At 33.0% G+C, this 12,212-nt stretch overlaps 1 protein-coding gene across 2 annotated transcripts; it reads right to left on the bottom strand.

Moving 5' to 3' along the window:
* Positions 1–3,975: 3,975 nt before the first annotated feature.
* LOC103493306 (chloride channel protein CLC-c) lies at positions 3,976–11,927 on the bottom strand. Of its 2 annotated transcripts, XM_008454002.3 has the most exons (7): positions 11,483–11,927; positions 9,579–9,779; positions 8,729–8,906; positions 7,179–7,441; positions 6,508–6,777; positions 5,255–6,383; positions 3,976–4,401 (listed from the first exon to the last, which is right to left on the bottom strand). In XM_008454002.3, exons 1-7 carry the CDS (start codon positions 11,719–11,721, stop codon positions 4,312–4,314), a joined length of 2,370 nt encoding a protein of 789 aa, XP_008452224.2. In that variant the 5' UTR covers positions 11,722–11,927; the 3' UTR covers positions 3,976–4,311. The 2 variants fall into 2 exon arrangements, with proteins under 2 accessions (XP_008452224.2, XP_050942769.1); XM_051086812.1 differs by lacking the exon at positions 9,579–9,779 and having other exon boundaries at positions 11,483–11,914.
* Positions 11,928–12,212: the final 285 nt, after the last annotated feature.

Genomic DNA, 12,212 nt, shown 5'->3' with positions numbered 1-12,212 from the left:
TTATTTTGTTTTATTGTTTGTTTAATTGTAGACCATGTTTACAATGAGTGTAATTGGAACATGAATCATAATAATAGGCTTGAATTCGTAATCGCAAATATAACTATTTTGCTCTTGATCACATTTATCTATTATAAATCTATTATATTTTACTGTTAGTCTTCGTTATCCTATTGCTTGACCCTAATATTACGGTAAAGGTAAATAATATATGTCTAACCATAGTGATAACGGATAATAGATGTCTAATCATAATGATAACGATAAAAGATAGTTTCACATAATTTTCAATCACAATTAGATTGAGCACCTTCCATTGTTCAATTAGGTTGCATGATTTAATTACAGAATTTGAAGTATGTTCTAAACTTATTACGATTACAAAGTATAGGTAAACAACAAAATGGTCCTTTCATGTTACCATCGAAAGAAATACTTTTCACTTACTTGGGTAAATGAGACCTTAGTGTTGATAAATGTTTGAAGGCTTCAGGTTTGGAGGTAAGAAAATAAGTCGAGGTGTGAATAAAGTAAAGGGTAACCTTTTTTGGAAATTGTTCTGTTTCTTATCAATGTTTCCAAAAACAAGATTTGCTGTGGATTGAGTTCCATCAGCACTTATCGCAAAGTTCATTTCTAATAAATTCTCATGGGTCAGTAGTAGAGAATATATTTGTTGTAATGACTTTGATTTTGACTCGGCAGATATTATATAAACTATAGAATAAAATTCAAGTCCTAAACCTAGAAAGTATGTGGGCAATATGTTCTTATAGAGAAACATAGCAACCTACATCATTTAAAGCAACAACAACATTCTTGACTTTGGCAGTGGTTTCTCCTCTTTTCTTTAAGTTTTGTAGAACTTTTCAACTACATTATCATGGCAGTGTATTTGTGGTGGAATAGGACTGCTCTAATATTACCCAAATTTCTCTGGTTGGTGATACAACCTACCATTTGAGTAACCATATGGGTGCCTGAGTTCGTGAGTTCGGTTGGATTGGGTTGTAAGAACATTTTGACCAATGAGAAGGTTGATCTGAGTGGTTACCTGAATGACTCAAAATAGATATTCAACCCAACCCAACCCTTGAAATTTAGGTTGGGTTATCAGTTTATTTTGTTTTTTCTTTTCATCTTTTTTTTTTAATAACTAAAAATACTTAAAGTTGTTTACAACACATATTAATAACTACAAATACTTAAATTTGTCTACTAACTAAATTTTCATTAAATTTATATGTTAAATATCAAAACTTTACCTTTTTTTTTTTTCTATAGAGAGACCGCAATAAATTAGATAGACATAGTAATTGATCTTGTACATCAATGATAGTATATATTCACAATTTTCTTTTCTAGTCGATTATCACCGAGAATGTGATGATTTTCTTAATACAAAAGTTAGAACTAGATATAAGTTTTTTAAAAACTACTTTTCTTTAGTTTGGAATTTGAAAATATTCATAAGAAATGGATAACAACGAGAGAAATCTAGAGATGTAACGAAGTAGTTAAGTTACAAATTTGGTCATTATAGTTTGGAGGAAAATAGAATTTAGTTCCATTAGTTAGAACATAGTCATATAGTTTGATAAAATTTCCTAAAACTAGGTCACGGTATTTATGAGGATTTTATGAAACTACAAGAACTAAATCATAGTCGTCGAAACTAAAGTGGTTACATTCTAATTTTTTGACCCAATTTATAATTTAACGACAATGGAAAAAATTTTCCCGAAAAAAAAAGGAAGTTAAAGTCTCACTTTTGGTCTTCCATGGTTTAAATTTGAGAAAGGCCTACTTAATCCATATATTTAATTAGAATAAGTATTTATTTTGATCCATCCTAAATTATTGTTGCTAAATATCTACTTGCTTGATCTTTGCCTTTAACTTGTGTGGATTGAAAGAAATAATGTGCATTTCATTCATTTGTGTCAAAAATATCTTTATTTATTTAATTCAAAATGGAAAATTGGAAAGTTTTCAAAGATAAAAAATCCATGATGATTATTGCTAAGACAAAATGAAACAACTAGGTGAGTGGTCTAAAGTAATTTTTACTTGATCTCAAATACAATGTGGTTTTGTAAACGAGTAAAAAAATGACAGGGTTGTATGCGAAAATTATCGAGAAAGAAAAATAGAGAGACGGAAAAATTACATTATGATTTCTCAAAGTATTACAATAATACGAGAACATTAAATACTACACTAAAGAAGCCACCATTTATCAATGTAACATTAAACTGAATACATTCTAACACATACTCTAACAACATGGAGTAGTTGACACATTCTAATTTGAATCTAAAGTTCTTTTTACATATTTTAGAAGAATGCAAAAGCATGTTTGGATTGAATTTTGAAGTGTTAAAAAATGGTTGAAAAGTCGATCTTTTTGGATTGAATTTTGAAGTGTTAAAAAATGGTCGAAAAGTCGAGATAAATTAAGTATGAAGAGTTTGTGAATGTGATAATATGGATTTAGATAAAATAGCGAATAGAAATGCATGTGCTTGGGGAAAAGAGAAACAACTACAGCAACACACTTTTGTTCCCTTTCTTTGTTTCTTTTTGATCCTAATTCATCTATTGTTCTTTAATCAACAATCTTTACCTTCTGGAGAAGTGTATATATGTTTTTTGACCACCCTTACAATCAACTAATACATATGTCATATACAATATCTTCTTATTCTCTTTTTCACTTTGGCAAAATCACCTCTCCCTTTATGATCTGCTATTCGATTCCCACTTCTTTCGATTTAGGTTATATTATTTATTAATTTAGTCCCTAAATTTTGATAAAATTTCATGACGTTCATGAATAAGTCTCTACTATTAACATTATTTAACTAAGTAATGACTTTACGTGTGATAGCACCGAAAGTATCTCTATAATTCGGAATCATTCCTTAGTTTGAGTTTGATGTGCTATGTATTGATTTTATAGATCTTGGACATCTAAGAAGTAGGATATAACATTAAAACTAAAACGGTGCAAAAAAGGACCAAATGGAAGCTCCATTGCATAAAAGGGAAAATAATGATCAAAGTTATCAAAAAGCTCTTAAGAAGCTCATCGTGAGCATCACTTTTTTTTTTTCTTTTTCTAAGAGCTTCAAGTTGGGAGATAAAGGTAACATCACATCACTCCCTTGTTGTACCGCTGACAACGTGTAGTGGTGCACTTAGACAAGGGGATGCCTCAGACCCAATGTTGCGGCATCAAGTCGATGTATGCATATATATCCCTTCTTTCCTTTTAGGCAAGCGCCTACTAATCCAGTTGAAATCCCATTGTTTTCTCTGTCATTTGTGGGCATTTATAACCATGTTTTTCTTATCTCTGCTGTTGGAACTTCAATTAGTCATTGTTCAATGATTTGCATGATCATTAGTGGCCAGAGGTTAGTTTCCTAACTTGGGTTCGATAATTTTTCCCTTCTTTGATTAATTGTGATATTTGTCCTTCATTGTATATTGTTCAAACTTTTTTACTTATACTAAATATATTGATCATTAATGACATTCTCTTGAGTATAAATGTTTGATTGTGCAATTAAATGTTTTAGATTAGCATATAGTATGTAATATGTAATTATAGGTTAATCTTGTTAAATCGTATTGCATGAGTTAATTAGACAGTAGATATTAATTTGTTCATCCTGGTATACCCTAAAACTTAATGTGATTAGTTAATGTGTTTAGAGTAGGTTCATCTTCTCATATTAGCTAATTAGATAATTAGTACGGTTGATTAGGATCCTAATCAATTTGGCTAAGCTTAAGCAAAGAGGGTTGATCTAGAGTTCAATATGATCAATTAATTAATTGTGAAAACATCCCATCAAATCCAGCTAAATCTTTCAGATATTAAATTTCACAAATCTCTATCTCAAATCGATCTTGTCAGATTTCACACGACATAACATAACAGGGAAAGGGAAAGAAAAGGAGAATAACTGGACAAATAAAAGGGTTCAATCTATTAAAGAAATTTTAATAGTTCGCTTGAAAAATAGGATTATATATTACACACCACTTTATTCTCAAGAGCATCAACCTAAACAGGGGAAGATTAAATAATAATTGAATGAGCTGATATTGACATGTAAAAATGTAAATAGTTCCTGTTCATGCAGGTGTGTTTTGTGTACTTCACATCACAGATTTTTCTCCTACAGCACTTCAAAAATTCCAAAAGAAATGGTATGGACACGGAAAAAAGAAGCAAATTTATCCTCACGAGATAAGAACTCAACAGAAGGGAAAGTAATATGGAAAGAACCTTGCATTATTCTACTTGTGGGGGTTGAGATGCGGGTAAAGTCCCAGAATATGCTCCGGCATGAAGTCGTGTCGTGTAAGAATTCCAGCAATAGGAGGCCTCTGCAAAATATTCATCAATGTCGAATCATTACTATATTTAGAAAAAGACTTTGAGTTGATAGTTCTGCAAAATGTCGTTGAAGTATCTCTTTAACAAAGAATTTATGATGGGGCCGAATCTCATTTTGTTGTAAACTATTGACTTTCAAAGTATTTTGTTTCAGTCTCTAAACCTTTTACCAAGAAAAAAGCATGGTTGTCCATTCGTTATTTAAACCCGTTGGAGACCCTAACCCATTGGAAACACTAAGGGTCCGTTTAGATTGACTTAAGAAAAAAGTATTTATAAAAAACTCATTTTTATCTTAAATTCTTTTGATAAAAACTCTAATACACTTCCAAAACTGTTTTTAGTGGTTGCCAAACACTAATTTTTTTTCAAAGTAACTTATTTTTTAAATAAAACACTTGAAAATATATTTCGAACAAAATTCAAACTTGCAATAAGTTACATCAAAGTCAATATCCACCAGGTAAATCAACAAAAAAAAAGTATCAAGGTTAGGTTAGTGATAAATAATCTAAATCTAGAAAAAAAAAATAGAAAAGACTGACAATAGTACAAGAGGAAAGTTAAAAAGGCCACAACAACTACAAAGTTACTTGAACTTCAGGCATGAAGATTGACAAAGGAATTGGCATTATATGGATATGGTTAATGAGAATAGCAATGACTGAGAGCACAAACTAGCTTGCCTTCCCCAAGAATGAATGCATGAAGTTTAACGCATTGGACACCATTATATATGATTATAAAGCAGAGACAGTATGTGTGTAGCGACTTATAATCAAATATAGCATGCGCCAGAAGGGAACTGTTGCATATTTGTAAGAGTATAAGAAGGTGTCTTACCCCAGGTGTCTTTGGAACCACCAACAAGTGCCTCAAGCCCAGTGCATGAAAGAGAATTGCGGCTTTGGCTAGTGACATTGATTCTACAACTGTGTAGGGTGACGTGTTTGTAATGGGATGAAGATCAACAAACATTTCCAGCTCCTCCTCGTTGAATTCCAAATCTTCCAGTTTCACCCCTTTGCCAGAACCTGGTTTTGCAAAATCATGTGCTTTGAAGCCCCTCCAAATTTCTGATCTAAGTGACACCTTTTTCTTAGTAAATTTTTTTTCTCTAAGCAAAACAAGTAGATGAGACCTCAGAACAAGCCCACAAAGCTCTGAACTATCTGAGAAAGGCGGTTCATCAATTACAGGAAACCCATTGTGGTTTGTCATTTTCAAAGCATGGACAATGTTATCGACCTTTTCGATCCCAGAAAACGTAATTAAGGGACCAGAAGCCACACCACCAGCGACCAATTGCCTCATAAATGGTTCTGCATGGGCTTCCATAAAAGGTAGTCCTTTCATCTTCACAATCTGATCATAGACACCTTTATTAAAAATATCTGCCACCGACTTTGAAATTAGAAGAACCAACATTAGTAATGGGAGCATCAAAAGGTTATTAGTAAGCTCAAGGAGTATGACACAGAGAGAAACAGTCATTCTCATAGTGCCACCAAGGAAGGATGCAGCTCCGAGAAGGGCATAGAGACTGACATCAAGAGTAGCAACTGAACCAAATAATCTCCCTACAATGCGACCATAAGAGGCCCCGGCCAGAATAACAGGAATGAAGAGCCCAGAAGGCACAGCAATGCCATAAGTAATAATGCCAAGACAATAGATAGAAACAAAGAAGACAAATAGTGAGGAGAGCTGAAAGTGCTTGTCATTAGCAGATGTGAACAGGTTTCGGATGGCATCATCATTGGTATTGAAAAATAAAGAAGCAAGATCATTATAATGGCCAGGTGGGCATTGGAAGTTCTTGTAGTTTCCTGAGCGACCAACGGTTGGGCATTGATCATCCAAGTCAGTTGGGCATGGTAAACATTGTGATAACCAAGGAAGACCAAATGAGACACAAGTTGTCAATATGGAAACGGCAACAACAAGGATAAGTTTCGTGCCGGGACCTCTCCTGCAATTCAATCTTAGCTGTCAATGATAGTGAATCTCCAATAACAGAACTGCGTATGGTGTAAAAGAAGGGGGGAAATTAACTTTTGTTTCCAAAATCATTAAAAAGAAAATATGGAGCATACTCATTTATGATGCTGTAGGTTCGGAGAACCTTATCCACGAGGTAGTTGTAAAGGCTTCCAAACACACCGCCAATAACTCCAAGTAAAACAATTGCAATAAGATCTGGGGTACCATAAGTGGAGTTTTCAGTATTGATCTTGAACATGATGAGACCCCCTTCGCCAAATAACCCACATTGTCCCCCTCGGCAAAATTCCATGAAACTCCTTAAGACAACAGCTACTACAGCAGTCGTGAAAAAGGTCCTCCAGAGAAGAGCACTCCTCCACCTAACAATCTCGACAACATGGATTATCTATCAATGATGATGGAGCAAAAGTTGTTCATAGTAAATATGATACAGAGCGATCTTGAACCTTTAAATGTTCTAAATGCACCCATTGTTTACAATTGGATGTGAAAGCAGTTCAACACATTAAGTAAAATCAAGATACCAGAGAAAGTGAAAAAGACAAAACCTAGCTTAACATGTTCACAAGCATAACTTCCCACCTATCTCAATCAATTTAAGTTTTCATCTCTTAGCCATGTAAGCTAAGCTTTGTAAATATTGGACTCAATTTTCTTTTCAGATCAACTTTCTCTCATGTTCCCTAGAAATTGACTAAAAACTGAGCAGCCAAAAACGGACATTTCGGTGCTGTGGAGAGAGAGAAAGAGAGAGAGAGACCATGAAGCTGCCTCTTCAAGTGCAAAGAGAACGCCACCCACTGGAGCCCGAAAGGCAGCTGCTACACCAGCTGCTGCACCACAAGTGATTAAATCCCGCCTGTCCCTATCATTTTTAAAATATCTGAGCCACTTCCAAGTCAACCGATATTTGCGAGAGCCTCCTTGTCCCAGTAATGAGGCAATGCATGCACCAGTATGAACCATGGGCCCTTCCTTACCCACAACAAATCCCCCGGCAACAGCAAATATGGAACCAAAAATCTGCCAAGTTAATCCACATGGTTATTGGAAGATTTTAAAATCTATCATCACAATGGTTTAGCACTTAGCAAGTGGTGATTTAAGATGATCTCACATTCCAGAGGACCATAAACACAGTAGAAGTTTTAGCACTGCTTTTACCTATAATTCGTGTTCATATTATATCATTGTTTACTTAAATTGTAAATTACTAAAGAAAACACCCTTTTGGGATCATACAAACTGGTTTAGCTGGAGAGTGAGTGAGACAACAAATTGTGATAGCATTCTAATCACAAGGGTAATGACAATAGGACATCTTAAGCTTAAAAATACCTTGTCTTTTAGAATCTATATGCAAGAGAAGCATCTATATGAGAATTCACTGGATACAGTTTTTTTTTTAAAGGAAACAATTTCAAATACAACGAATAAAGTTAATCATTAGAATTTTTAATTATTTAGGATTGTTTTATGAGAACAGACTATTGATCAAATAAACACATAAAGAATGAGAATAAATTGGCGAGCAACTGAAGTAATATAGTCTAGCAACGATATCAATAGACTGGCATCCCTATTTGTAGAAGATACCAACCCACAATCAACGAAAAGTAAAAACTGATGACCAACAAAATAACTAATCCACACCAACCCACAAAAATACATCACAAAGGTTTGACAACCACCTAAAACCAATTAACAAATTGAAACTAAGAATTGAAATTATTACAACATTATAAACCTAAACCATTTTAATTCACTACATCAGTTTCATCATCATCATCATCATCATCATTATTTACTTTTACTTTTGGTAGGAAACAATAACCATTGATTGATAAGATGAAATGGGTCACAAAAGAAGTTCCTACTGAGAGTTTTTTATTTCTTCTTCTTCTTCTTCTTCTTTTTTTTTTTTTTTTTCTTTCTCTTAAAAAAACATCGGGTAAAGAAGTTCCAATTATCTCCAGGTAAAGATAAGTAAATATTAAAGGTAAAGACAAGTAAATATTAAAAATTTAATTGTTCATCCACTTAAAACATGTGTGCATTACAATATATGATATACACGAATTCCTTATTAAAAAAAAGTAATGCACATTTCAACTCACAATTCAATGGCCTTGTTTTTGTTTGTATTGGCTGAAAACTACTGGGCTAATAGGATACTATATCATTCAAAATGCTTATTATATATATGGTGGTGAGTTTAACTATGATGACTGAGACAATAAGCAACTACTATTTGTTATTTGTAAATGATTCAAGAAAGAGAAAACAGAATGTTGCTAAAATGAGGCTTACCTTCACAAATAAGGTGCTTGGAGCCAATATAGAATAAGCATCTATACCGTTGAGGTATGCTTTCACCTCAGGTATGCCAGAACCTGCAGCAGCAGGGGCAATATAGGCACAGAGGATTGCAGCAGCAACAGCTAACACACTATTGGAACCAACGTATACTACAAATGCCTGAAAGTACCTGCAAAGAAGCTAATGTTCACATCACAGTCGGTGATTATATAAGATCTTTATGAATGACATAAATTTCAGATGGACATAGCATACAGAAAAAGAAACACAGAAAGGAAAAATCAAAGAAGCCATATGAACAATTTTGCAGTGAGGTAAGATTTTGAGATCATCCAGAACAATTACAGAACAAGAATAATACAATATAGACTGCAAAGTGTGGTGGATAAAAAGAATGATAGAAAAAGTAATTGAATCCTCAAACTTCTTGACATTAAAAGCGGACGAAAAGGTCAATTACCTGTTCTTAGAAAGTACAAACTTATCAGGATTAATTTACATTTACTTTTAACACCCTGTCACAAACTTAGACTACAACTTGATTAAGAAGACATAAAATGCAAACTATTAATTTAGAAGAGAAGGGCACAATGGTCCATAACTCAAACTTAAAGTTTCTTGTATTAGTACTACATTAATCCTAATACAATTTTCTATATCAAAATTAATTTGTTCACTTGTATCCCACTTAGCATTATTGTGAAAGAATTTTACTTAACAATATTAATTCTAATACTATACTCTTAACATTATTCTATTTCGAAACTTAAATAGGCTTCTAAAGTTCTTTTGTGCTATGTGAATTGAATCCTTCTTAAACTGCCTGTCATTCAAAGCTTACTTTTCCTTGAGCATGAGATTATTTGTTAAGAGAAGTTTGTGACCAGCAATGTTCTCAACAGCTATGTTATTGAAGAAGCCAACAAGCCCTGTAATTAAACCAATGCAAAGGCACAACGCCCATTTGAGAATGATATACTGAAATATCTCAATTTTTCTTCTGGACCTCCAATCCTGCTTGAAAAGTTCATTCTCAATAATCCTGTTACAATTTAAGAGAGTTTGAGGGTCGCATAAAGAATCAATCAAGTGGCTTGTTTAAATAAATAACTAAATTCCTAAAAGAACAGAAAGAAACACAAACACCAAAGAAACTTTTAGGATGAGAGTCTAGTATTTCAAAAGAAAATTACAAATAGGTAAAGTTTGCATGGTTTTTTTCTTTTGTAATTGTAATTGCAGATAATTTTCTGTGATCATGTGATCTAATCATTTCAAGAGAAGACAGTTCATAACATCTTACATATATAAGACGATTTTTGATACTCCAGATTTCATAATTCAGTCATCAGTTTCCAAGTGAAAGTAGTTTATAATATGCATTTAACAGATTTCAAGTTGATTTTTGGCATTCAAGATTTTGTAGACCCTTCATCAGTTTTCTTTGTTGTTAAGACTTGAGACATAGCATTTGAATCATGTAAGAAGTAAGAAATTCTTTTATCGAAATGTAGTTTGAAGAATTTACCATATGATTATGTTGTTTGAAATCAAAGCATGGGGCAACAAAAATTTGAGAGGGAAGGTGTTACGTGGCTTTCTCAATATATAACATAAGTGGAATGTCCCTCATCCAAAAAAATATATCACATAATTGAATATACTTTAAACCAAAAACCTAGGTGCCATCTTGGTGTGTAGTTTTAAGATTTTCTTTAAAAACTGTTATGCAAACTAACGTTTCAAAATTATTTCTAATGTTTATAATTTGAAAAACTTTTTTATAAAAGTGTTCTTATTCTTGGGTTTTCATTTAGTACTTTATCATATTAGTAATAATTTTTTTTAAACATTAAAATCAAAGATATGCCGCCAATTAACCTATTTTTGTAGTACTCTATGCATCAGTTTGTCAACGTTGGTTTCTTGGTTCAGTAGTCCTACTCATTCTTGGGAATGTTAATATTAATACGAAGATCTATATTAAATAGAAGTCTCCTATTTTAGAATACAGATGAAATGAACAAAAGGGAAATATCTCTAAGAGTCACAAAAATGTAGTAAAGTAACAAAAACTGTGTAAAAAAACATGCATACTCTAAACAAATTACCAAATAATAGAACTTTCTTCTACATATCATCACAGAAGAAAAGCTAATAGCAGAAGAGGTAACAAGTCAATCATCCTCGTGGGACCAGGGAAGCAGACTTCCAAAGGTAGTTAAAAATAGAAGGCCAAGACATCTCAACAATGGAAAATCTAAATCACAAAGAAAAGAATTTCTGTTGATTACTGAAAATCTCACTCAGGATGCCCTGCTTTTTGCGCAGGCCAGCTTATACATCCATAGCCAACTGAATTATTAACAATTATCCTGTATAACTATAAGTAACCACCTGGTACCCGAGAAGCAAGAAGAATTAATTGAAAATTAAGCATATTTAACAACATCCAACACAAGATCATCTGAATAATTGAGCATAAAACATAAACAAAACAAAACCCACATAGATTAAAAACCCCTTTTCTCATTCCCTTTATAATTACAATACAAAAGAACAGGCAGAACTAAAAGGAAAAAAAAATCCAATCAGGATAAAAACAAAAAGGAGTTGAATTACACCGAATAAAATGCAAGTAATAAAGAAAACCCATAAAAAATAACACCATTGGTGGCATGATCCCAAAGCCAAACAAGAGAAATAGAAAGAAACCAATGGTGTAACTGAAAAAGCAATACATACTCGTAGTCGAGGCTCTCAATAGGACAGATATTAGAACCAACAATGGCAAGCTGGGAGGTAGTACTGATCCTGGCGGTACTAGTACGCAAGAGTGGCTCGCCAAGAGTAAGGGAAACAGAATCTCTATCTTCGGCGAAGGGCGATCCGACAAGCCTGTCAGAGGGGTCAATTTCACGGTTGTTGTCATGATTTTCATCGATGGGGTCAGGGATATGGCGAAGAAGCTTTGCTGTAGACATTGGAAAAGGAAAATGGAAGAAGGGAATTAGGGGGAAAGGAGAAACATGGAAATGGGTGGAGAAATGAAGAAGAAGAAGAAGAAGAAGAAGAAAAAAAGAGTTTGTGGCGTGAGGATTAGTGCATAGAAAGTTTAGAGGCAAGATCCCCCTGACGTCGGAAACGCCAGCTCAACCATTAATCAAATGAAATCTCTACAGCTAAAAGTAATTTGGTATTTGGATAGAGAAGAACCAAAACCCCTTTTTTCTTTTTCTTTTTTCTTTTTCTTCAATCCATTTTCTATTAATAATAACTTAAAAAAAAATACTATTTTCTAACCTTTGTTTATATTAGTTAATCTTAAATTTAGTACATCCTAATTAATTTTTATTAAAATTCATTAGTAATAATAATTGACATGCAAATAAATATATATTTAAAATCTATTGTAAAATAAAAAAATACCTACGACAATTAAAGATTTATTAAAACTTTGATTTTGTAATTTTTA

This window comes from Cucumis melo, chromosome 6, assembly GCF_025177605.1.
Source record: "Cucumis melo cultivar AY chromosome 6, USDA_Cmelo_AY_1.0, whole genome shotgun sequence".
NCBI classification, from domain to species: domain Eukaryota; kingdom Viridiplantae; phylum Streptophyta; class Magnoliopsida; order Cucurbitales; family Cucurbitaceae; genus Cucumis; species Cucumis melo.
This window is presented reverse-complemented; position numbering and strand designations above follow the sequence as displayed.

Bases quoted from the DNA above. Each gene is read 5' to 3' on its own strand.
- LOC103493306 (XM_008454002.3), bottom strand. From the start codon at position 11,721: ATGTCTACAGCAAAGCTTCTTCGCCATATCCCTGACCCCATCGATGAA. The intron at 9,780-11,482 runs GTATGTATTGCT...AAATTGTAACAG, and splicing joins ATTGAGAGCCTCGACTACGA to GATTATTGAGAATGAACTTT. The intron at 6,778-7,178 runs GTCTCTCTCTCT...CGAGATTGTTAG, and splicing joins CTTGAAGAGGCAGCTTCATG to GTGGAGGAGTGCTCTTCTCT.